Here is a 25,814-nt window from a genome sequence, read left to right on the forward strand (position 1 = left end):
GCGAAACAATCAAAACTCACGCAAAATCCGAGCCGCAGCTGGCTTCTAAATCGGACAGACGTCAGTCGTCAGTGTCTGTCTGAATGTCCAGAACAAATGTCAATTGTTTTTTCTCCCTTGACTTTGGCAGGACTTTTGAGGACAACTGGCGACCGCATATTAATCTTTGGCTTTGACCGGCCATAGATTCGTGGTATTTACTTAGACACGCCGTCCTCACCGACCCCCTGAACTGCGGCGCAAGTCGTTTTGCGGCTTTAAAGCGGATTTCGCCAGTTTCTTGTTCTGCTTCTGTTATGGCCATGCGCTTTATGGTTATGGCCAAGGGCGTATACCGTGAACACTTTGTCATCGGCTCATAATTACGCCCCGAATATGGCTTGAGTCAAACAGCTCAAGCATAAATTTATCAAATGAAAATTTTACGCCATTTTCTTATGTAAATAAACATCTGATCAAAGCGAGCAGAGGCAGGGGCAGGCCACTGCAGAGCCGGCTGTAGATAGAAAAAGTGCTGAAAGGTGTAATAAAATTAAAGATGGTGTGGTTGACGCATACGCGTGGAACCTAATTTTGGCATAGATATGAAGTAAGACCTTGGAGTTGCTAGAGCAAAAACTCGATAAGGGTTTTATGTTTTTTTTTTTTTTTTTTTTTTTTTGTGTATGCGAAGACGTTTCGTTTTGGAGGTAGATTTTTAGCTAGAGCAGCTAGCAGAAGTATTTATTTATACAATTATTTTTAAATATATATATATAAATTTAAATTTAAAATGCTAATCATAATAAAAGCTAACTATGCGTAGCATCTTTCCACTCTATCTCCTTTCATACTTAATGCCAAAAATTAATTATGAACCACAATGCTTTTAGCAAGCAAATGTTTTCATATCACATATCATCAGCAACTATTTTCACGCCCTCTCAGACAGCTCTGGCATATATACAGAAGTATAATCGCATCAAGGACATCTAGGCTGAATGTGGCGCAAATAATCACAGACAATAATCTGCTTTTCGGCCATGGATTATTCATGAGATATGCAGATAAGATAAGCCAGAGCAAATGCTCACATTTGCTCACACTATTTAATTGGGTATTACGCCACCTTAGCCAACATCCACTGGCCGGCGATTCAATTGTAATTGCTGCGACAAAGTCTGTGGTCAGGACGGGCACAGGCTGATTAGCATAGAGCACATGTGGCGCATGTGGAGCGCCCAGCGTGGGCAGCTGTGTGGGGCTGCGAGCTGCCTAAATGGCTGGGCTTAAATCAAGGAGGGTCGACCGCAGCAGGGCGGGTGTTCTAGGGGCGCTTATCTTGATGGACGAGTGCAGTGGGGACGATAATTTGAGCAAGTTGGGCACAGTTGTAGGAGCCACAAATCTAATTGAATCGAGCGTGTGTGCGGGCTCAATGAACTTTGCATTGTAAATTCCTTTTTGCTTCTGTCTCTCTGCTCATTACTCATACGCCCCGAATGCCAGCTGCCGACAAGGCTTTTAATCAAATGAAGCCGCTGTCAGAAATTTCGACTTTTTCTTTTGTGGAATCGAATTTTGGGCAAGGCCGTCTAATGCTCGGCTCAATGGCTAATCGAAGAGTACAATTAGCCAGAAAAAGCCAAGACGTTGACTTGTTGCCAACGCGTGCCTGGGTCAAATAAATCGAAAAAAAAAAAACACCGAAATGAAAATGAAAATGAAAAAGGAAAGTACGTTATCCCCTCAAAATAAAAAAGGCAAAGAAAACAATTAAAACTGTTTGTCATGCCAAATACCCTTGACTGCTCTGGAATATGCATATCATTTGAATTTCGTGGGAAACTCAAAGAGAAAACAAACAGCAGAATTGGCAAAGCGCACAATAAGCAACAGCAGCTGCGTTCATTTATTTCTAAGAGGACAACATTAAGTTAGAACTGTGACTTCCTGGAAAGGGATCGGAACAGAATGAAACAAATATGTTCTGAGAACTTGTTTACGTTGGACGTGTGGACATCACTTACCAAGGCATCTAAGGCATCTAGAGGTCTAGCTCAATTTCAGAAACTGGCCCAATTCGCATGAAATTTATACTTGTAAATAGTTTAGGTTATGCTAATCTTAATATACCTTTGCTAAGTGCGTTGCGTGCTCGATAAGCTGGAGCAATGGCCAACGGGTTGGTCGAACTGCGAATGACTTTTGGCCCGACCCGTGGTTTGGCTTGCAATAAAACTAAATGAATTGGAAACTTGCACAAAAATTCGACTCAGCAACTGCGATCCAAGAACCCAGCGACAATGGCGAAACTTCAAAAAGAAAACAACACAGAAACAAAAACAACAATGGAAATAGAAATAGAAACAAGAAAAACATCGAAGTGAACCCCGTTCGGGTGCTCCGGCTGATGTCATGCCTGTGGTTCATAAAGAAAACAAACGAATTCTTTGACTTGAGCGCAAGAAAAGCTAAGCACAACTTGAAAATTGAAAGGCGACAGCTGACAATTTGCTGTTTTTCGGGCGTCCTGAGTGGGTCTCCTGGCACGTCCTGGGCTGCTGCTGTGTGTCTCTGTTTGCCTTGGCATTGAGGAGGATGCAGGAGCCATGGCATGTCCTGGTGGGTATGGTGTCAGCTGCTAAACATCTATCTCAACTGTTGTAGCGCCTACTGTTTGTTTAGGTCTTTTCTTTTGATTAAGTGGCAGCCCGCTCCCGCCCTCTCTTGTTTGTGCACTATTTGCATAGGGATTGAGATATCGAATGCATGCAATGAATTTGATTTATTTGCCCTTGTCATTCGCACGCAATTCCTCAATCGCGTCAAATAACAACATTTATGCGTTTATGGGAACTAGGCTTTTATGAGCCGTAAAGCTATGATAGATTCCCTGGCACACGCCCATTAAACCGACTGAGCTAACAAGCGCCCAGCGGGCTCATAAAATCTTACCAACTACAAGCCATAAAATGGGCACACGCCAATTTCAGTTAGCCATTTAACTGGCCAACAATTCAGCCTCCCTGTCTCTCTCTCTCTCTCTCTCTCACAGACACTCTCGTTCTTTCTTTCTGTCTTTCCGACGGCATTCTTATATTTCAATTTCGATAGCTGCCATTGGTGAAGCAGATTAAAAACTTGATCTGTTGCTGCTTTCAGCGCTTAAAGTCTCAATTTCAGTCATATTTTCATGGAGAAAATTCTGGAAAAATTTAATTGTTTTCACTTGTGGATTATAGACAATAAAAATTTATTTTAGCCTAACATTATATTTTGGTTATTCTTAAGAAAATGTTTGACTTTCACTGGCATATCAACTTAAAAGCAGCTCCCTATCGCCGCAAAATAAAAATATTGAAAATTTAATACTAATATTAACAAACGAGAATGTTACAGTCGGGTGGCAACGACTGCATAATACTCACTGTGCAAATACAGTTGAGTCATGTTTGGTTTTAAAGCAGTCAGCAGGGAGTAACATACCTATCCAATTTAACAGTTTTGACACGCCCCCGAGTGGCATACATATATACATAGTTTTTAGTCAAGAAATAGAAGAGATCAACCGTTGATTTTTTTATTGTTAATTTAATTTGATTTAATTTAGTTTTTATTTATTTATTTATTTATTTTTATACCCTGAACCCATTGAAAATGGGAAATCAGGGTATAATGGTTTTGTTGAAATGTATGTAACAGGCAGAAGGCGGCGTGGCAGACCTCACAAAGTATATATATTCTTAATCAGGGCGACGAGCTGAGTCGATTTGGCATTGTCTGTCTGTCTGTCTGGCCGTCCGTCAGTCCGTCTGTCTGTATGATTGAACGCGTCGATTTCAGAAGATATAAGAGTTAAAGACATCAATTTTTTTTTTGTGCGTCCGTATATACAGCGCGGATATCAAGTTTCTCACTAAAAATCGATAGCTCAGCCCGGTTTTCTTATCGATAAAAAACTTTATCGAAAATCGGATTTCAAATTATATCTCCTAAAGCTGGAGTCTCCAAATTTTATATGTATACTTATATGCATTTTATACACTTTCGGTTTTTGTTACAATTTACTCCACACCTCTATTTAAACCCCCTTACCCACATATTTGTAAATACTAGAGACTTGTGCTTTGGCAATTGCATGCATATCTATATTATAATCATAATCTGAAAGTTTCATGAAGAAAGTACAACCACAAGAAAAGGTTTTTAACAATAAATGTCCCATAGTAAGCCACCACTGCAGTGCACTGCAGCCAATGCGTATTTATGCGTGCGTGCGTATGCCTGAGTGTGTACGTGTATGTGTGCATATGCGAATAATTGTTGAAATCTCAGTTGCTCGAGGGGTTGAGGGGATTTCGCAGTCGAGCATTCTCGACTAGAGCTTTCTTACTTGATTTTTATTGAAATTTTATTAGACAAGTTTAACTTAATCTAGTTTTATATTTTTGACCGTTTTAACTACGTAGCTTTGAGAGTTCTTTAAAATTTGCACAATGGAGCCTACTGAGGCGTGAATATATAATAGAATTGAATAGAATAACGAAGCGGGCAAATTTTATGGCTGAGGCCTACAGTGTATTTTTAGTATGCCAAGCTAGTCTCTGAGACCATAGTAGATATATATATATATTGATATTGATTGATATATATATTATATTGACTATATGCTTTTTTCATCATAGGTTGACGATGTGAATGTATATTTATTCAATAATGAACGGCCGTGCTTCTGGGTCAATATAGTATTTCTCCATATTTAAATTCCACGCGCTTGCATTCAAACGAACGTTGCCCAAAGCCAATATACCCGTTCACGCGAAAAACACTCAAAAGTCTTTGCTGTCCACACCAAAAAAATAAAAAATATAAATAATTAAAATTAATTATAGATACCAAAATATATACATATATAAATTTCCACAGATTTATACATATGCTTAATGAAGAATCACTCTAAGGCACCAGCATAATCGAAGCATAATTATGTTTGTAAATTTGTAATGCGGTTCGCTTTAACAACTCATTGGCTCAACTCAATTATAGCCGGGAATGTCTGCTTCTGGGTGCGTAAACATTTATGAGCTTAGTATGAAGTCTTTTATAGTTAATTGAATCTATGTCAAGCTGGCTGGAATTGTGGTCATTAGTGTGGCTAAAGGTTATCATTAGTAAGGTTCTGGATGCGCTCAGGAGTCGAATACACGTAATCAGCCAGGCTCAAACACTTAAAGAAGACCCTAAATAAGATTAAGTGCATGCCACAATATTAAGTATTTGCATTTTTACATAGAAAGAGGCAGACAGTGCGTGAGCAAGCGAGAGAGAGAGAGAGAGGGAGAGAGTGAGAGAGAGGGCAGCAGCGCGGCCAAGAGAGCGCCGTCGCAGAATATGACTGAAAGCAACCGGTAGTTCTTGCTGTGCTGCCAGCGTCGGCAGCGACTGTTGCGTCGCACTGTTAACATCTGCCGCCAGAGATTTTTGGGCCAACAAAAATTCAGTCGCTGTTATACGGATGCTGCGGACAGTTGTTCTGTCGCTGTCGACCAGCTCGTGGCCCGGCTACGCAAACGGAACGTGACGCGTCGTATACGCTATATATTCGAAAAACAAGTAATAACAATCAAAATAAATAAATAAATGTTGAAAAATTCTTGAAAATTTTTAGCTTGCTACGCACAAATTCCAATACCTAAAAAAAGACAAAACTGTTTAATTAATGTCTGGTCATAAAGCTTGTTAATAAGTTAATACTCGTGCTTTTAGCGATTGGTTACTAATATGTACATACAGGCCATATTCCAAATAAGTGAATAAATATAAGTACATACAAATATACAAATGAAGAAGAAGCAGACAAAACAGATCAACAAAGTGCATTGCTCGCAAAGTTACTCAAAACAATATCAAAAGCAGTTCAAAGCAATAAAAAATAATCAAAAGACGAATGCAAAAGGCTGAATGCATAAAAATGTGGCAGGCAACATTTAATAAATTTCAATTAAACGTGTTTTAAATGCACAAGCGATTTCCAGCATCTACACAAAAAAAGAACAACAGCAACAAATGAATTCATAATTAATTGGGAATCAGTGAATAAATACGAAAATATTTCCAGCAGCCATTAGAAAGAAACGCAAATCGAATTAACAAAAATAAATAAATAAATAAATAAATAAATAAATAGAAAGAAAAAAAAAATATATATATATACATATAAAACATTAGGAAAAAATATGTATACATATATTTATTTATTTATATAAAAATATAATATAATAGATATACAAAAATATTTCAAAATATATATATATATATATTTTTTTTTTTTTTTTGGTACTTTGTAAATCATATAAAAATGAATAACAAAGTCATATAAATAGCAACAAAACTCATTAGAAAAAATAAAGAAAAAATTAAAACTTCTACTTCTACTTTCCAAAAACAAAAACCAAATCCAAATTCCAGTGATTCGAATAAACATTTTATGCCAAATGTCGCTGCATAACTTATGGATGCGATGATATGGTTTTTTAGCCATGTTGAAGGCGCTGTCCAATCAATGAGCTGCAAAAAAATAATGCCAAATTAGAAAGAACAAACGAAAAACGACAACTCGCTATATTAGTAGTTAATAAAACACAACAATAATAAAAAACAAACCGCTAATACCAACGAAACCTGTTCTGGCCTAAACATTTGTATGAATAAAATCGAACTCGACAACATTCTTGAAAAATAACGTATGCACGCCGCATAAAATTTGAAAACATAGCAAAGCAAACAAATAAATATGTTAAAAGTAAAAAAACATAAAATAATATAAATAAACAAAAGTCATTTTGTTGTTGATTTGCAAATAACCAAAAACTTAACTCTCATTTTGGACACTATCAACGACCTTGTCCGTTGCTAGCCAATCAAATCTCACTTTATTATGGAAATGTGCTTTGAGAGATATTGTAGATCCTACGAATTGCTTGACTCACTCCACCCTTACCTGGCTAATATTTAATTGATGAATATCAACGAAATTGCCGTCCGCCGCTGCCTAATGAAAATTTAATGTGCAAACTTTGCGCATTATGAAAATGTTATTGGCTCTGCAGGTGGCAGACATAATATAATTGTTTCAGCATTTGGCATATATATGTACATATATAAGTATATATGTATATCCAAGGATTTGACTTTAAGTAAAATTGCATTTTACATATCTAATACATCAGTTGGCATATACATATATACATATCTTTACTTTGCATATTCACTCAGTCCAATTGAGCATACAAATGACACTTTAGCTGCCAAGCACACAAACACAGGCACACACACATACACACAAACACATAGAGAGAAGGAGAGAGAGAGAGAGAGAGAGAGAGAGAGACAGACACAGCTATGCCCGCCATGTTGCCGGGAAGCGCAAATGTGTCTAGCATGGGCGCGACCACGCCCCCTTTGTCTGAGCTGCAACTGTTTCACAGTGAGAAATTCCTTTTGAATTTAACCCAAGTGCTGAACATATCAGCGGACAATCTGACGGAGCTGCTGCAGGGACTGGAGCCGCACGATCTGCTGACGAACCAAAGCTCGCACACAATGGCCACCCACATGGGTCTATTAGCCACGCTCAGCATTGGCTATGCGCTCATCTTTATTGCCGGCGTGCTGGGCAACCTAATCACCTGCATTGTCATCTCGCGGAACAATTTCATGCACACGGCCACCAATTTCTATCTATTCAATTTGGCCATATCGGATCTCATACTGCTGTGCTCGGGTCGGTAGCATCCCGTCTATTGTGATTGTAATTAGCTGGCTAATCCTTTGGCTTGCAGGCATGCCGCAGGACCTATATAACCTCTGGCACCCAGACAGCTATCCCTTCTCAGACGGCATTTGCATACTGGAGAGCGTGCTGTCCGAGACGGCGGCCAATGCCACCGTCCTGACCATCACCTCGTTCACCGTGGAGCGCTACATTGCCATTTGCCATCCGTTCAGGTAAGTGGCCTTGACCCTGCCCATTTGCTAGCCACTTGATTGATGTCAACTCCTACCAGGCAGCACACCATGTCCAAGCTGTCGCGTGCCATCAAGTTCATCTTTGCCATTTGGATAGCCGCCCTGTTGCTCGCCCTCCCGCAGGCCATTCAATTCTCCGTGGTCACACAGAGTCCGGGCTCATCATGTACGGTAAATGTTGGTACAACTACTACTACTACTAAGACATTTCAATCTACGCTAATAGAGAGTGGTTGTACATGAAGCAGAAGAAGAAGAAGAAGCATGAATGCTTATAGAGTAGCATAAAGTTAGGCAAAAGATTGTTGAACCGTAGTTGAATAAAACCTTGATGATGGGTGTAATGCCAAATGGAAGAAGTAATACGAAGTAGACAGCTAACGCTTCAAAACTATCCACAATAATTCCTTTTCTTGATAATGCTGAACAGCTTGGTATTTACATATATCCTGATCTTGAGATCTACTAGATATAAAATCTTATTTATTATAATTGGATTAAGTAATATAAAGCTGACAGCTGGCTCTTACTAGTCTATATAGCTATATATTGTTGAGAATGATTCAAATAAAGGCGGGAATTTATTTATATTCCTTATCGTATGATCACCCGAATCACTACAGCTACCGACAGCTGTATATCGACCATAAACTACTTCAGCAAGTTTCTCTTCCTCTTCATTAAGCCTCTCAAAGTGGCAGACCGAACCACTTTACAACATCATTTGAGTTTATTTAAATTTCTAATTAAATTCATTATTTATAACCCTCACTTTCGGCTAGCCAAACTATTAAATTATTGTTCATTAGCATTGGACCTCTACAGCATCATATTAAAATTAGTTCTTAAAGGCGGCGCGCGTTTACTATGCAAAACTAATAAATTAAAATCAAGCTTATTATCTCAAGCTCAAGCTCAAGAATAAAATATCTGATCGAAATATTTTATTTACAGACAAGTATATCATTTAAGGAGAGGAAGAGAGAAAGAGGAAAGAATTTAATGGTGTACATATACATATAGGATAGAATATTTGAGTTTATCCTCAATATACACTTTCCTCTTTATCCGATTATATTTGCTAAGCTAAAATATATATGTATGGAAGCATGTGTGTATATTTATTTTAAATATTGTATATTTTTGTTAAATCTTGCTCCTCATCTCATCAAACCTGTCTGCTCGATTCAATACATATATTGTATATTCCTATATAGACTTTATGTCTCTGTAAGAGTATTCAAATTTCAGTGAATCAATTGCATTTGATTTGATCTCTCTAACTATATTCAATTTTCGATAAGCCGAATAGCATTTTTGACAGCCTCCCCAAGATAAGACTTCTGTTTATTAGACTTCTGTGGTATATTTCCTGAGCTAATAATATACGTATACACTTACTACATTAGAATAAATCAAACTTAATTTTTTCATTCGTTAATACTTGTTTACCCTGTCAGTTGTATTTATATTTCTATTGTTCTTTCTACATACAGTCGACTCTCGTTATTTCGGAGCTCGATAATAAATAAAGCTTGGATTTATCAAGGGAATTTATTTAAATGCTGATATTTTACATATTCGCAATGTATGCTGAAATAAAGTAATCTTTGAAATGAACTCATTTATACGGGCGCCGATATTTGTTGATATCTCTCTTGCTACCCTAAATGCCACCTCTGCCCATCGGTTAAGGATCATGAAACAGCAAATCTTCATCCACTTGAACATAGTCTTTTCTTCCCACTCGTGATAACTTCGAAATGTTACAGATTTAAAATAACGAGAGTCGATTCTATGCATCTGCAAGGGCATTCAACTATCGGCACTCTGCATATAACTTTTGCCTCTCATTAATCTAGTCTCTCTGTTGCTACATATTTATATGTATATATTTGTTAAGCCGAGAGACATGCAGACATACATACAGCGATACTTATGCATCGCATTACATTGTCATTACTTTTTGACAGATGAAAAACGACTTTTTTGCACATGTCTTCGCCGTGTCCGGCTTTCTGTTCTTCGGCGGGCCGATGACGGCCATCTGTGTGCTGTACGTGCTCATCGGGATCAAGCTGAAGCGCAGCCGTCTGCTCCAGGCGCTGCCGCGTCGCAGCTACGATGTTAATCGCGGCATCAGCGCCCAGACGCGCGTCATCCGGATGCTGGGTGAGTGAGTGGGTGTGTGTGGATGCCGATGATGCTGCTGCTACTGCTGCTTCTGCTGCTGCTGCTGTTGCGTGGGCATCAACTCATTGACAACTAATAAATTCATTCATTCTTCTTTTCGGTGGCCTTTCAGTCGCTGTGGCAGTTGCCTTCTTCATCTGCTGGGCGCCCTTCCATGCTCAGCGCCTGATGGCTGTCTATGGGTCCACCTTTGGCGTCGAGTCGCAGTGGTTCAACGACCTGTTCAACGTATTGAACTATGCATCCGGCGTGCTCTACTTTCTGTCCACCTGCATCAACCCGCTGCTGTACAACATAATGAGCCACAAGTTTCGCGAGGCATTCAAGGTGAGTGGAGCGGTCAGCAGGTCGACTCACGTTAACTCTCCTCTCTGGCCTGCAGGTGACATTGGCTCGTCAATTCCGACTCTCGGGCAAGCATCAAGGTCACGGCTTGCCGCACAATTACAGCGCGCTGCGGCGCAATCAAACGGGCTCGCTGCGCCTGCACACAGTAAGCACACGCTGAAATACACTAATCACCTTTGTTGGTCAAATGCCATTGCTTATTTAACCCTCTGCAGGACAGCGTGCGTACAACCACAACTCTGACCACACTGAACGGCTGCAGCAGCAACGGGACTGCAGCTGGCGGCGCACGCAACTCGCAGCGCTTGCAGCGAGGGTCGCTCAACAGTTCGCACGCCACACTGCTGAGCACGCAGAGTCGCAGCAGACAGGACTTGTTTGCAGCCCGTGTGGCAGGAGGGGATGGGGCAGCAGCAGCAGCAGTGGGAGCAGCGGCCACTGCTGCAGCCATGCATCCACATCCCCATCGCACGCTGCAGACACAAATCTCACAATTGTCTTCGGTGGGCGATGCCCACTCGCTGCTGGAGGCGGACCTGCAGTGGCCCGAGGAGCATTACGAGCTGGCTGCCCGGCATGGCAAGAGCTCGCATTCGGCAATGGGCGCCATTGACGAGCTGAGCTGTCAATCAAGTGCTGTGGGCGGGGCGCCTGCTGTGGGGCTGTCCCGGCCGCGTGTTAAGCTCACTCGCATCACACGGCAGCCGCAGCTGCAGACAACTGCCAGCGCCTCAGCAGCAGCAGCAACTACAGCAGCAGCAGCGGCGACGACGACGACAGCTGCTGCTGTGGCCAAGTCAATGGGCAGTGGCAAAGTGCGCAAGGCAAAGGCTAAACGCTCGACGACACTCAAGGCTCTCAAAGCCAAATTGAATTGGCGTGGCAGGCAGAAGAAGAAGGAGGAGCAGGAGGAACAGCAGGAGGAGGCTGGCGCCAGCAAAGATGCTGCTGATGGCCAGACAAGTGTGGCATCAACGCCAAGTGCCGTTTATTAGTCAGCCAGTCAGGCAGTCAGTCCATTCCAGATAAAGGACAGGTACTCGTAACTGTGATAAGAGCAGCAGCAGCAGCAGCAGCAGCAGCAGCATGAATTCTACAGCAACTACAACAAACAAAAATAATTCCAATTTGCGGCCAACCTAGCGCCAACTCAATTCCTAGCAAATACTTAGTCATATATATGTATACTATATACTCGTTATGTTTCTGATCTGCTTGCATGTGTCTCAATTTCTCTTAATAAAGCAGTCACATTTTAGCTCTCATCTCTCCCTATTTCTCTCTCTGTCTTTCTCTTTCGCTTATATCTCAGCAGCAGCCAAATTATCTGCCACAGACTAATGAATTTCATGCAAGTATCTAAATGCAGCAGCCACTGTAGCTTAATCCTCAGTAATTAAGATGTCTATCGGACGCATAAATTCTCTTCTTCTTCATTTTTTTTTTTTTTTTTTTTTTTTTTTTTGGTCTAGACTGTTCGAGTGGCTTAGCAAAGCGACAGCTGTAAAATGCGCATCAGCCATTTTTTATAAAATGGCGTGCATGTGTGTGTGAGTGTATGCGTGCATGTCCATGCCCTTGACTAATTACGACAACTCATTAGGCAAGCTGTTCGAGTACTTGACTCTCATATACCCGCACTCAACTGCCGCCAAATTGCAGCCGTCGAGCGAGTCATAAAGCCAAAATACTTAAAACTAATTGAAACGAAAATTGAGCAAAATCTGTGAAGATTAATGTGAAAATGAAGTAAAGAGATTAGTCACTAAGTAAGTGATTGTGCTCAGAGCGTTGCCCCGCTTTCTACTTACCATTCGGCGGCCTTATTAATGCTGGATTTGGTTTTCATTATTTAATTTTCGGTTGCAACGACTATTACTGGCTTTTTCTTTGGCTATGTATATTTGAGATGCCGGACTATTTCTATATTGAGATGGAAGCATGGTTGAAAATGTCATGTGAGGAAAGTGTGATGGATATAAACTCATGAGTCTTTTGCATCTTGTTTTATGGCTCAGACTTCTGGTAAGCATGTTAGCCTGCAAAAACAGTTTGTGGGGATATGTTGCTGATTGCTTGTTTATGAACTCAATTATATACAAAGGAAGTGCAGAGTTCGGCAAAACAAATAATGCTTGAATTTCAATTCAACTAAAGGGCTTAACAAAGATTTTTTGAAATTTATCAATCAAGTATTTGCATGAGCTTGAATTTTTCGGAATGTAAGATGAAATTAGAGCCTATATTCAATCTTAATATTCTAACAGAAAATAGTAGCTAAAAGGTATAGATATCTGTTAAAGCAATAGCAATGAATAGAATAGAAAGTCTTCCCCCTGAAGGGGCACCAACAAATAAAAGTGGAGCGGCTGCCTCGAGTTGCAAAAGTTGATCAAAGTGATTTTATTGCAATTTACATGGAAAGCAAACTAAGAGTGAGCTAAGATGCAACACCTCCTTTCACTTCGCTTACACAGAACGTAGAGAAAACAAAATAATAATATACTTATTTATCATATTTATTTATTTTTTATTTAAGACTATCTCATCAAAACTTTCTATAACTTTAACTTTCTTTAATAACTTTTTTATTGGTTGCTAAAATAAGTTGGCCCAGCACAGGCAGTTTAAGCCAGCTGATGATTAATTCAGCAGAAAATAGTTCGATTGGTGAGTAATAAGCCAAACCTTCTGAAAACTCAACTCCATTGATTACTTTAATAATTATTTGAATTGAAATTGAAATCCAGTTAAGTAACTTACTAAATCATTGTCTGCTTACCTTACATCCTAATTTCAAGTTAGCAACTCCTCTCAGACCTTCTGGTGCAGGTATGCATAAAGTGCCAGCTGTGCACTTTGTGCCACATTTAGTTTTAATTGTCAGCGAGGAATTAATTAAGCGACAGAGCGCAATTCTGTGGCTGGCACCGTGTGTGAGCCAAAATAAATGTTTAGCAAATTCATAAAGCGCAGCGCGTGTTGCACAGTTGCTGGCAACATTTTATAGTTGACAGCATTAGAGCCACTTTGACCGCAGCATAACGAAAATGTTGGCCAAATGAAAAGAACATTTATAAATGCCAACTGGCGCAGGTGAAAGCGAAACCAAATGCGGTGGGCTCTAACAATCTGATGTGTGCCAAAAATGTTGAGCTTAAATCTAGCTGGGAACTTTAAAACAGTCAAAGGCAAGCTTTACTTACTACACTATACAATTTAGTATAAAATACTTGCCAGACATCACATTAAGTATACGCAGTGACTCACATCGTGACGCTTGGTCAATGCCCAGCCGGGAATTTCCATCAACTGTCGGTAGTTGAGTAAGTAACTGATTCACTTTACTATGCTAATCATTTGGCTTATGAGCAAAAACAGGCTGTTAGTCTGCAGTCCCGACAAAGCGACAGCAGCTAAGAAAAAAATAACGAAAAAACAAAAACATTTTCATCAAATTTGGCAGCATTTATCGTGTGTGACATGTCAAAGTCTAAATAGTTGCCGATGAATTTTATCAGTTTTTATGCGCGACCTAAAAAAACGAAAGAAGAAAAGAATACAGTGCGTACGCCTGATATGCAGACATGGCCAAAGATTGGTTACTTTGGCAACCGCATAATAAATTTTAGTGTCCCCTTATGCCATCAAATTTACTATCTACTATCGCTTTGCCAAGCATTCAACTTGTCTGGGCGCTGATGGAGCGGGGTCTGTACTCGTAGCATTCAATTTACGGGCAAATGAAATGAAAATGCGCCTTTCTGTTTGTTTGTTTCTTGCTTTATTTTCCTTACGTCTGTTTTGTATTTTAAATTTTGCTAATACGTCTTTACACACTCACGCACTCGCAATGGCACACACAATTGAGATTGAGCGCATAAATTGCATGCGAATATCGGATAAAGACGACGAGTGAGAACTAAGGGACTCGCAGCGCCCCTTATAGCCAGGCAATAAACTCCGCTCACAAACACAATTCCATTTATATGTAGAGGCGCCCCGTTAGCATTTCAAATGCGCCTTATCAATTGGGGGCGTAATGACGAGCCCATAAATTATTGTTGCCTACTTTCTTGCGGCGCCGCTACTGAAATTATTTATCGCTCTCCGATGGGGCTCACACTCGATATCAAGTTATTTAAGGCTCAATTAGTTAACACGCCTCATTCGCACTCTAATTGCCACACGCAAGCAGCCAATGGCAAATATATACATAAATTTACATAGAAAATACAGGGGAAAATGGAGGGGGAGGGGAGCAGGGGGAGCACTGGGGGGGCGAGGGCCGAGAGGGGTGAAGAGCGGGGCGTGAAGAGACACGAAGAGGACGAGAGCGAGAGCGAGAGCGAGAGCGACAGCGAGAGCGAGAGCGAGAGCGAGAGCCAGAGCCAGAGCAGAGCGAGAGCGAGAGCGAGAGCGAGAGCGAGAGCGAGAGCGAGAGCGAGAGCGAGAGCGAGAGCGAGAGCGAGAGCGAGAGCGAGAGCGAGAGCGAGAGCGAGAGCGAGAGCGAGAGCGAGAGCGAGAGCGAGAGCGAGAGCGAGAGCGAGAGCGAGAGCGAGAGCGAGAGCGAGAGCGAGAGCGAGCGAGAGCGAGAGCGAGAGCGAGAGCGAGAGCGAGAGCGAGAGCGAGAGCGAGAGCGAGAGCGAGAGCGAGAGCGAGAGCGAGAGCGAGAGCGAGAGCGAGAGCGAGAGCGAGAGCGAGAGCGAGAGCGAGAGCGAGAGCGAGAGCGAGAGCGAGAGCGAGAGCGAGAGCGAGAGCGAGAGCGAGAGCGAGAGAGAGCGAGAGCGAGAGCGAGAGCGAGAGCGAGAGCGAGAGCGAGAGCGAGAGCGAGAGCGAGAGCGAGAGCGAGAGCGAGAGCGAGAGCGAGAGCGGAGCGAGAGCGAGAGCGAGAGCGAGAGCGAGAGCGAGAGCGAGAGCGGAGAGCGAGAGCGAGAGCGTAGCGAGAGCGAGAGCGAGAGCGAGAGCAGAGCGAGAGCGATGAGGCGAGAGCGAGAGCGAGAGCGAGAGCGAGAGCGATAGCGAGAGCGAGAGCGAGAGCGAAGCGAGAGCGAGAGCGGAGCGAGAGCGAGAGCGAGAGCGAGAGCGGAGACGGAGAGCGAGAGCGAGAGCGGAGCGAGAGCGAGAGCGAGAGCGAGAGCGAGAGCGAGAGCGAGAGCGAGAGCGAGAGCGAGAGCGAGAGCGAAGGCGAGAGCGAGAGCGAGAGCGAGAGCGAGAGCGAGAGACGAGAGGAGAGCGGAGCGAGAGCGGGAGCGAGAGCGAGAGCGAGAGCGAGAGCGAGAGCGAGAGCGAGAGCGATGAGCGAGAGCGAGAGCGAGAGCGAGAGCGAGAGCGAGAGCGAGAGCGAGAGCGAAGCGAGAGCGAGAGCGAGAGCGAGAGCGAGAGCGAGAGCGAGAGCTAGGAGAGCGAGAGCGAGAGCGAGAGCGAGAGCGAGAGCGAGAGCGAGAGCGAGAGCGAGAGCGAGAGCGAAGCAGAGCGAGAGCGGGAGAGCGATAGCGAGAGCGAGAGCGAGAGCGAGAGCGGGAGCGAGAGCGGAGCGAGAGCGAGAGCGAGAGCGAGAGCGAGAGCGAGAGCGAGCGAGAGCGAGAGCGAGAGGAGAGCTAGAGCGAGAGCGAGAGCGAGAGCGAGAGCGGAGGAGAGCGAGAGCGAGAGCGAGAGCGAGAGCGAGAGCGAGAGCGAGAGCGAGAGCGAGAGCGAGAGCGAGAGCGAGAGCGAGAGCGAGAGCGAGAGCGAGAGCGAGAGCGAGAGCGGGAGCGAGAGCGGAGCGAGAGCGAGAGCGAGAGCGAGAGCGAGAGCGAGAGCGAGAGCGAGAGCGAGAGCGAGCGAGCGATAGCGAGAGCGAGAGCGAGAGCGAGAGCGAGAGCGATAGCTCGAGAGATAGCGAGAGCGAGAGCGAGAGCGATAGCGAGAGAGAGAGCGAGAGTCTAGAGTCGAGAGCTAGAGCTAGAGCGAGAGCGAGAGCGAGAGCGAGAGCTAGAGCTAATATCGAGATCTATGATCTATATCTATATCTATATCTATATCTATATCTAGATCGATATCTATATCGATATCTATAGTCTATATCTATAGCTATATCTATATCTATATCTATATCTATATCTATATCTATATCTATATCTATATCACACTCAACGCTCGCATCTCTACATCGAAGCTGAAGGAATAAAAATACATACTTAATATCAAAGTTCTTGAGCATAGCAGTTATTCAGCTGGCACGTACAAATCGCCTGAGATGTCAATGGATAGGCTGGGGTAGAGGAGACGAATGAACAGGGATAGATGACTGGGATTTTTGGATGTTTGCTTAAGCCTGGTAGCCTTTAGCCTTTTGACTTTGCATTTGCCATTGACTACACGCTCTCTGGTTTGATAATCTTCTATTTCCGTTTCTGTTTCGCTTTCGCTTTCTCTTTCTCCCTCTCCTCTTTTTCTTTCCGTTGGCAGTTGCTTTTGCCTGGCATTGTTCTTGCCATTTGGCACGTTGTTAGTGGCCTTTGGGTGCGTGCAGTTGTCGTAAAATGGAATTTGATAGGCCATGACATGAATATAGTAGCTGGACACATACACACACAGGCATACTTGCATACATTTACAATCTGCGATTGCCTAAATGCCAAATAAAGTGCAATTCAATGATCGAGCCCCGTGCCAAACATAAAATACCAAACATGCTAAAAATACCAACGACTGTCTAATACCCTACCCTAAAAAATACTGCATTTTTGTATGGGCTTATAATTTAATCGACAAATCTATTTATAAGATATGTGAAACTTTTGAATACTATATGATGTGAAAAGAATCATTGTGTTCAAAATGGATGCTGCACAACAAATGGCAAGCATAATAATATACATTTGCTATTATTTCTAAACAAAGCACAACAAGTACTCAAATTTAATATCCAAACAAAAAGCCAGTGAGCAAGCTTTAGGGCATGCTCGACTAGAAGATACCCTGAACACCGAATATTCAGCATATAAAGGAATATTTGATATTTATAGATTCTTAAATTAACGAAAGGATAGACGAACTAATCCACGCAGATTGTCCTCCATTATCTGGTCAAGTCCTTTTGTCCGTCGGACGTTGCATACAATCCTACAAATCATCATACCCGGTTTTCCCATTTTCATTGGGCACGAAAATCTCTCTTTGCTTTCTAAAAGCAAAAATTTGTAAAATAATTTGCTGACTCTGACTTGGCGACAAATTGTTGGCATGGCCTGCGATAAGACTTATATAGAAATGTTTTGCATATTTGCGTCACGTTGACAATAATACTAAAGGTAGGCAGGCTACTTACAGTCGAGTATCTGACAAATGCCTACATCACAGACCATTTCTATGGTGACCTTGAAGCTGATTTGCAGCCAAATTCCCGAAAACGTTGAAACGAAATATAATCATAAATTACCTGTTTAACGGGAAATGCAAATGGAAATGATGGATTGACTAGGAAGTGTATTGCGCATTCGTTGTCAGCTTAAAATTCTGTATAATTGCCAATGGAATTCGAACTAATATTTAAAAAAAAAATAAAAATAAAAAATAAATAAATAAATAAAGTAAACTTTAAAATATTTAAATTGAAGCATGGGCATATTGAATTAATTAAGATCGCAAAGCCTAAACATTTGAAAGCAGCTGGTAAAATCGTTATTTAGCTGACCGGCTTGAAGACCCGTTTGTTGTTGCTTATTTATTATGTTAGACACGCTTAATATATGCAAAATATTAATTGACGCGCGACAGACCAACAAGTCGGCAATACGCCTACCAAAAACATAACGAAAACAAATTTAAAAACAGAAACAAAATCTGCGATTGGTCCAAATAGCTGAAGAGCAATGCTGACTCAGCCAGCGAATAAAATTTGTTGTTGCTCGCGCTTAAGTTTTAATAGCAGCCGTTAAAAGTTTAGCACACATACAGACATATACTATTGCTCTCTCTCTCTCTCTCTCTCTCTCGCTATATATATATATGTATATCTCTACTATAGATCTGAGCCAAGCAAAACTTAAAAGCCATTCAGCTCGTGGCTGCACATTAAGGCTCGACTTATCTAGGATGTGGACGGGTTTCATATTGACTCCCAACAAAAGGCAACTGAACTTTTCGGCTCGCTATGAATATATCTATACTATATAGTATACATATCTATATATAAAACGTTCTATACTCTTTATGTATATACTATATATTCACGCATATTTATTAAAACCAGTCAGTCGGCTTGGCCCTGAACCTGTTATATGAATTCGCCATATTAAATTGGAGCAATTTATATGTTAAGTTCGCTTAATGCACGCACCACGATAGCCGCCACGACTTACGGTCTCAGATTTTACTTGTTTCTGTAATTGCTTTAAAGAGCGAATCGCGTCACTAACATTCAATTTCAATTTTATCATTTAAAGTGATGTAAATTGGATATACGTGATTAGAATACTTCAATGAGAGTCCGAATTATAAAGACATTGGGTTAAGTTGGCAGCAGTTTGTGGAGTAACATTTCATTATGTATTGACTATTCACTAAGTTGAAGTGTCCTATGTTAGGTTTATGTTATGCTATCTTATGTTAAGCCATTTTAAGCTAAGATGTACAGAATACAGTATTGATATGTTCTGTTAAATAAAGTTATGTTATGCTCTGTAATCTCATGTTGAGTTATATTCGTATATGTAATATTTTGTTAGGATGATGCTCTATGTTAAATCATATGAAGTAGTTTTGGATTATATTAAATTATTTTATGTTATGCCCTTCTATGTTATGCCTTTTTAGCTATGCTAAGGAACGTGAATTTAGATTTGGTCATTTGGAGCTTTGCCTATGACATAATATATTATATCAAGTTAAATTGCACTCGATATACTATATACCTTATGGTATATTATATACCTTATGGTATACTATATTATGAATGTTATGGTTATGATATCTAACATTTTTCTCCACTGACTCACAGTTTAGCAGTTACTCAGCTATAAATCACTGATAATTCTGCAAACAATTTTGATAGCAATCCTTTTGCTTTCCCTTCCTTTATATTAATAGCAATTTCATATCATAAATTATATTTTTTAGATTTCCACAAATTGATTGTAGAGTTGTTTGCCCCTTGAGGAATGTTTCTAGCTGAAAAAATACGTGCAGCTCTTGAATGAAACCAAATGAGTACGAAAAAAGAAATAAAACAACAATAATTTGACATTGATGGGGTCTATTAAAAAAATATGGCGAGCTCTTAAATTTGAACAGAAGTTCCGAAATGAACATGGGGAGAGCGCTGCACAAAGACCTGATTGAATTAAATGGAAACATAACAATCTTAATTAATTGTAAACAAGCAATGGACAAAAAGAACCGCAACTGCTTGCCTCCTTTCCTCACTTTTTAGCTTCTGATTGTTTACACCACGGACAGGCATATGGCTGCCAAGAATGGGATATAAAAATAATAAAAATAGGTGTGGGGGCGGCACTGCATTGGGTAGTGGGTGTATGCCCAGTTCTTATGGCATGTATGATTCTTATGTGGCGCTTGATTGCGTCGACTTCGCACTGCGAGTGGGCAAAGATTGATGGCGTCGTCGACATTTGCTATTTGTATGCCATACAATAATATTGTGATTGAATTTTCCAGACAGAAGCAGCACTGCGCGAGCTGCGAGCTGCGAGCTGCGAGCTTCGAGCTGCACACACAATAAACTGGCATTTTATTTATGACAAAACGTAAAACAAGCTGTTCAGCTGAGAATAACTCGACGTGTCGGCTTTCAATCAGTCAAGTGACATTTTTTGTTAAATTGTTCATTTTCAGCAATTTTTTTGGAAGTTAAACAAACATTTGTATAAACAAAACATCAATGTTATTGACCCAATCTCCATCGTCTACGCATTTCGTAAACAAACAAATAAGTCTATCGAGAATTCCATAGAAAAGTATTCGGATTAATTGTCTAATTAGCTGCGAGTTATTAAAGAGGTGTAAAATAATTGTTGAGGATAATGATAATGATAATGATTAAGGCAATAAAGATGACAATGAGAATGATAATGTTAAAGGTAATCATCATGAGCGTGATAATGATAATGGTAATAATACTAATGGAAATGATACATAAAATGATTGTTTTATAATGATGAATACTAGAATGATCATACTAATGATCCCGGTAATGATAAAAATAATGATATTTGTAAGGAAAATGAAAATATATGATCTTCATCATCATTACCATAGTGATCATTATAAAGATCATAATGAATTTCATGAAAATGATCCTCGTAAAGAATATGATAATATGAGTAATAATAGCATCACGATCATTGAAAATATCATGAGCATAATCACGAGAACAATATGAATGCAAATGAACGTGATAATGATCTTGAAACAATAATGTGAATAACCATATCAACAATCCCAATTGCAATCCTTATAAGGACATTTAAAATGAAAGTGTTCATGACAATAATTATCATAATTATAGCGCAAATGATGACAGTAATGATAATTAAAAATATTCCCCGTCATCATTCAATTATTAACTTTTGTTCAATTAAATTCAATGAACGAAAATTTCACGCACTCAGTTCTCAAATCTTTTGTTTTATTATACATGTAGACATCTGTTTGTATTTACTCTTAATTGCTCTGGCTTTTCCTTTCTCTGCAGTTCTATATTTACACTTTGCACGCATGTTTTGCGCCATTCTGAGTAATTATAAGCTCGGCCATCCGGCGGAGGCGATTCGCTGTCGCCGTCGCTGTCGCAGTCGCTGTCGCTGTCGACGGCGCCAAATACCTCATTCGTCAATAAAACTGTGATTCATTGTGTTCTGTTGCCGGCCAGTTCAAAATATGGCTATTGCCAAATACTGTTAACATCTTAATTTGCACATAAATCGGCATGAGAGTTTACCTCATGTCAAATGGATTCGTCCAATGGGGTAGCCATAGATGAATATCTCATTATTTGGGTGGTTTGTTGATAATAGTCGATGCTTTGCACTTAGAGTTGCCTCACAGAATCATATAAAATAAGTCTTAATTATTTACAACTTTAATTTTAAATATTAATCATACATTCTTCATTTTTGGCTCATTCATAGGGTATCTGCCCGTCCAGCACTCAGCTCGTGAAATCTCGCGCTCTTGTTGTTGCAAGAATTATGGGAATGCGTCGCAGCCCACGTTTGGGTGCGTCTCGATTTATTTATGGGCCTGGAGCCAGAAAGCCGCACAGATTTGTCAGTTCATTAAAAATGAATCTATGTAAATGTTAATGAATTTAATGTGCGGCGGGGCGCAGTGACCACAGCTGTCATTCGATGCGGGAGCCCAGACATTCAGACAGTTGGAAGGTGTCAACCGTGTGGTCGCTCTAATTTATGGCCATTATTTATGTGGGCGCGTGCGAAGTGCACTAATTTAGCGCATTTGCATTCAGGCTGGAAGTGCAGTTGGCAAACTGCAAAAGTTGTACAAAGTGTGCGGAAATAAATTTAAATAAGCGCCAGCCTAGCTATCGAAACTTTGCCAATGAAGGCGGCTTATCGGGGCTCAAGGCATGCCAAATGGAATTGGAAATGGAAATGGAAATGAAAATGGAATTCGAATTCCAATTGAAAGCGGAATTGCACGCAGAAGATAAACGCAGCGAACATGGCATAAACAAGCGGAAAAATGCAAGCAAAGCCAAATGGGAAAAAGCGTTAATGGAAATTGCTTACGCTCCGATTGTCGAAAAATCGTCTCTAAGCCATTGTCGTCAAGGCCGCAAGTCAACCGTTTGGAATAAGCAGGTTACATAGCCGTATATATACTTTGGCATTAACTAAAGATTAGGCGAAAGCAGATGCCAAGCCATGAGCTGTACGTGTGGCTGAAGAGAATTGAAATTCACTCAGACATTAATTTGAAATATTTTAAAATTAATTTACATTTCACTAGCTATCTATGTACAATAAATTTAAAAACAGAATTTTGTTGATCGGGTCTGAATGCGGTGAACTAATCCACCCCATGTACTGCGCTAGCTGCGGTTACTTAGTTGCAAGGCAAAAATTAAGCATACGCAATGTGTGCAAACAGTCGAAAGTTGTGTTCAATGATGCAAATTTTGTGCGTGCAAATTTGCATTTAACTTTAAATGGAATGAAATTCCCTAGAATGCAATACAGAACTATGCTATGCTATCGCCATTCGGTTGGCCAACTTTTTTTTTTTTTGTTCTACTCTCTTGTTTATTTATGGTCTTGTTTGCTAAGCGAAAAACAAGCAGCAATAAATCAAATGTCATATTCCGAGCACACAGACAACCAAGGGAAAAACTTAAAAAATAAATACAATAGACATAATTTAGAGGGCAAGGATTTGTGATTTCAGTGGTGGATAGGCCAAAATGCGAGCTTGAGCATTCAATTAAAATGATAAACATGCGTTTGAGGGCAATTCATTGCGCCAGAGGCTTAGAGTTCACTCACATTGCGTATACGCCGTGTGTGAGCGTGTGTGTTGGTGCGAGAGCGTGGGCATGCGACTATGACATTTAATTACAGACAGTCGCATCATTAAAGTCTTTTTATTGCACTTCTTTACCAAAGAAATTTTACTGCCAACAACAACAACAAGAACAACAACACCAACAGCATGAGCATCAGTTTTATGCCATTTTATGCACACAACAACAACAGCAACAACAGACGATAGTCGATAGACAACGGACATCAGACAGATGGCAGCTTCATCCTGTGCTCTGTGGCCCGTACACACACACACACACACACACACATACATATATATACATACATATATGTCTGTCACGCATCGCCAGTTGGCTGACCAGCTAGTAAATATTCTCAGCTCAGCAAATATTCGTATGTAAACGAACCATGCACAAAATCCATGAAGCGTCAATATCTATAAAGCTCAAAACAAAATACAATAAACACATCTCTGTAAATATCATAAAATCGAATATTTCAACTAGATAAACGCTGAAGCGGAAATAGTTTTTAATGAAATTTTTTGCACAGTTTGAAAAATGTAAAAAAAAAAAAATATTTACAAAAATCAAATGATTTTATATTCAATACAACAATGCATACACTAAAATACATATAAAAGTTAATAAATATAATAAATGAATGCATACACTTAAGAAAAATATATATATTTTTAAGCTCTTATTGTTAGCAAATAAATATTATACATTTTAATAATTTAATTTTTTATATTACTTAAAATTATTTTTATTATTAATTTAGTTTATTTATTTCATTATTTTTTTATTCAATTATTTATTAATTTATTTTTTATATAATAATATTTCATATTAATTATAGCGTATTGTTATATTCGACTGGAATAATTTGCTTGAATAAACATTAACCAATTTCGTAAGCAAAAAAAAAAAAAAAAAAAAAAAAAAAAACAAACAAAAAACTTTAGAATTTTAATAATCAGAAAGCATACTAATATATATGTATATATAAATTTTTTAAAATATAAATGTTAATGCATATACCAACACAACTCTCATTCATTGATTTGATTTGCTTCAAAATAAAAACTGGTCTAAGAAATTCGGCCAATGTCAAGTAGAGAATCAGATGCAATAAATACAATAAGATAACGAAACTCATTTTAAAAGTGAAGTTTCTCGACAGATTCGCTTTAGGTTTCGTTTCAGAATTTAAGTTGAACGGAATCGATATTTGGTCAATAAAAATGAAGCGTGGCTGGGCTCAAGTGTTGCTAATTAGCGCTATTTGAGGCGCTAGTCACTAGGCAGGCCAGTGAAGCCCCCCTCTCCCCCCTCCCCCGCGCGCATCTAACCGCAGCTGACAATTTAATTTTTACGAGGCGCTTAATGTCTCTTTAATTACAGCAAGGCAGGCAAAGGCAGCGAAAGCAAAGGCGCATTGCTTGATTGAATATTTGCACCGAATTAAGATTAATGACAGAACGCCGCAGGCTGTGCCAGAACGTTGCTATTATTAACACAACATAAATAAGGACACCCGAATCCAGTCTTTCCGCTGCCAGCCAAAGCCGCCAACTTAATTTATCAACAATTTCCGGTGCTTGGCAACAGTGGAGAGCCCATGCGAGCCCGCTTAAGTTCTACTACAGAAAAAATACAAATACAGGAGAAACAAATTTAATTTCTTAGAAAGTGGCAAATCTTACGAGTCATCAACATATTCAAGGACCAATGGCGATTCAATTAGCAGTGAAATGAAGTATTTTGAAGAGTTGCCTGCATTTTTCCATTACAATTACAATTACAATCGTAATTACAATTACACACCAACAGATTTGACGTCATAAAAATGCCAACATAAAATCAAAGGTCACTTTTATTGACTTTCACACACCTACACACACACGCACACAGACACACACACACTAACAATTAGGAACTCTATATGCTCGCAATTCAGATGCAAGCTGGCAAAGGAGCAAGTCAATGGCCGCACAGCGCCGTGAATAACAGGGCGTATGCGTGTTGCCAAAGCTTGCCCGAAAGCCCGTTAAATGGCTAACAAAACGAGTTTTATAAGCAACTCAAACGCCCCTGTCTTCATTTGCTTAGACATTTGGCATTATGATAATATTTTATTGATAATCAGACAATAGAGCAGGCGTGCAATAAAGCATATAAATAAATGTATATGACCAGATGTATATATATACATTTATTATTTATCTGCATCTGCATGCGCCGAAAAAGTTGGCCCCAAATAGCAACAAAGAATCAGTTAATGCGTTTCTATAAAATTAGCCGTAAGTTTATGACTTTAATCTAGACACGTCTACAGATTTATGCAGTCTAGCTATTTACATATACTCTCATACATACATATATACATAGACATACTTATTTCATATACAGCTACTTTAGTCTACTCAGCTTGGCATGTTTATTGCCGATGCGGCGGTCTTCGACGGAACAATAAAGCGAGAACACCTAACAAACACCCAAGTACCATAAAAACGCTATTAAAACAATTTCAATCGGTTGCCCACGAATGCATAATACTCGCTCGCAGCTGCCCCGAAGGAATTCAGTTGTACAATAAAAATAATAGCATCACTTGCAATATTTTTTGCATTTATCAAATTTTAGTGAATTTACTTAATTTGGTTAAGTGAAAAAAAAGGTAAATAATATTGTTGATTAGAGTTCAGGATTATGATTTATTTAATTTACTTTTATATTTTGTTGTAAAATTAAT

General features: G+C 40.0%; 1 protein-coding gene and 1 long non-coding RNA gene across 7 annotated transcripts; one reads left to right on the plus strand and one right to left on the minus strand.

Moving 5' to 3' along the window:
* The first annotated feature begins 5,453 nt into the window (after nt 1–5,453).
* PK2-R2 (Pyrokinin 2 receptor 2) lies at nt 5,454–11,816 on the plus strand. Of its 6 annotated transcripts, XM_089468758.1 has the most exons (9): nt 5,472–5,595; nt 6,451–7,178; nt 7,258–7,765; nt 7,824–7,989; nt 8,049–8,187; nt 9,984–10,182; nt 10,316–10,530; nt 10,586–10,696; nt 10,767–11,816. In XM_089468758.1, exons 3-9 carry the CDS (start codon nt 7,384–7,386, stop codon nt 11,544–11,546), a joined length of 1,992 nt encoding a protein of 663 aa, XP_089324884.1. In that variant the 5' UTR covers nt 5,472–5,595; nt 6,451–7,178; nt 7,258–7,383; the 3' UTR covers nt 11,547–11,816. The 6 variants fall into 6 exon arrangements, with proteins under 6 accessions (XP_089324880.1, XP_089324878.1, XP_089324884.1 ...); XM_089468754.1 differs by having other exon boundaries at nt 5,454–5,595; nt 6,354–7,765; XM_089468752.1 differs by lacking the exon at nt 6,451–7,178 and having other exon boundaries at nt 5,468–5,595.
* A 9,343-nt stretch (nt 11,817–21,159) lies between these two features.
* On the minus strand, nt 21,160–22,055 carry LOC149270192 (uncharacterized). The gene is made up of 2 exons (XR_016270055.1): nt 21,494–22,055; nt 21,160–21,436 (listed from the first exon to the last, which is right to left on the minus strand). It is a non-coding gene; the product is annotated as an uncharacterized LOC149270192 (long non-coding RNA).
* Nucleotides 22,056–25,814: the final 3,759 nt, after the last annotated feature.

The sequence above is a fragment of the Drosophila arizonae genome, chromosome 2 (assembly GCF_054131065.1).
Source record: "Drosophila arizonae isolate 15081-1271.41 chromosome 2, UAZ_ARI_1.0, whole genome shotgun sequence".
Taxonomy (NCBI): domain Eukaryota; kingdom Metazoa; phylum Arthropoda; class Insecta; order Diptera; family Drosophilidae; genus Drosophila; species Drosophila arizonae.

Excerpts from the sequence above, each read along its gene's own strand:
- PK2-R2 (XM_089468754.1), top strand. The coding sequence starts at position 7,384 with ATGCCCGCCATGTTGCCGGGAAGCGCAAATGTGTCTAGCATGGGCGCG. Across the intron at positions 7,766-7,823 it reads TCTCATACTGCTGTGCTCGG|GCATGCCGCAGGACCTATAT; the intron begins GTCGGTAGCATC and ends TTTGGCTTGCAG. Across the intron at positions 7,990-8,048 it reads GCCATTTGCCATCCGTTCAG|GCAGCACACCATGTCCAAGC; the intron begins GTAAGTGGCCTT and ends AACTCCTACCAG.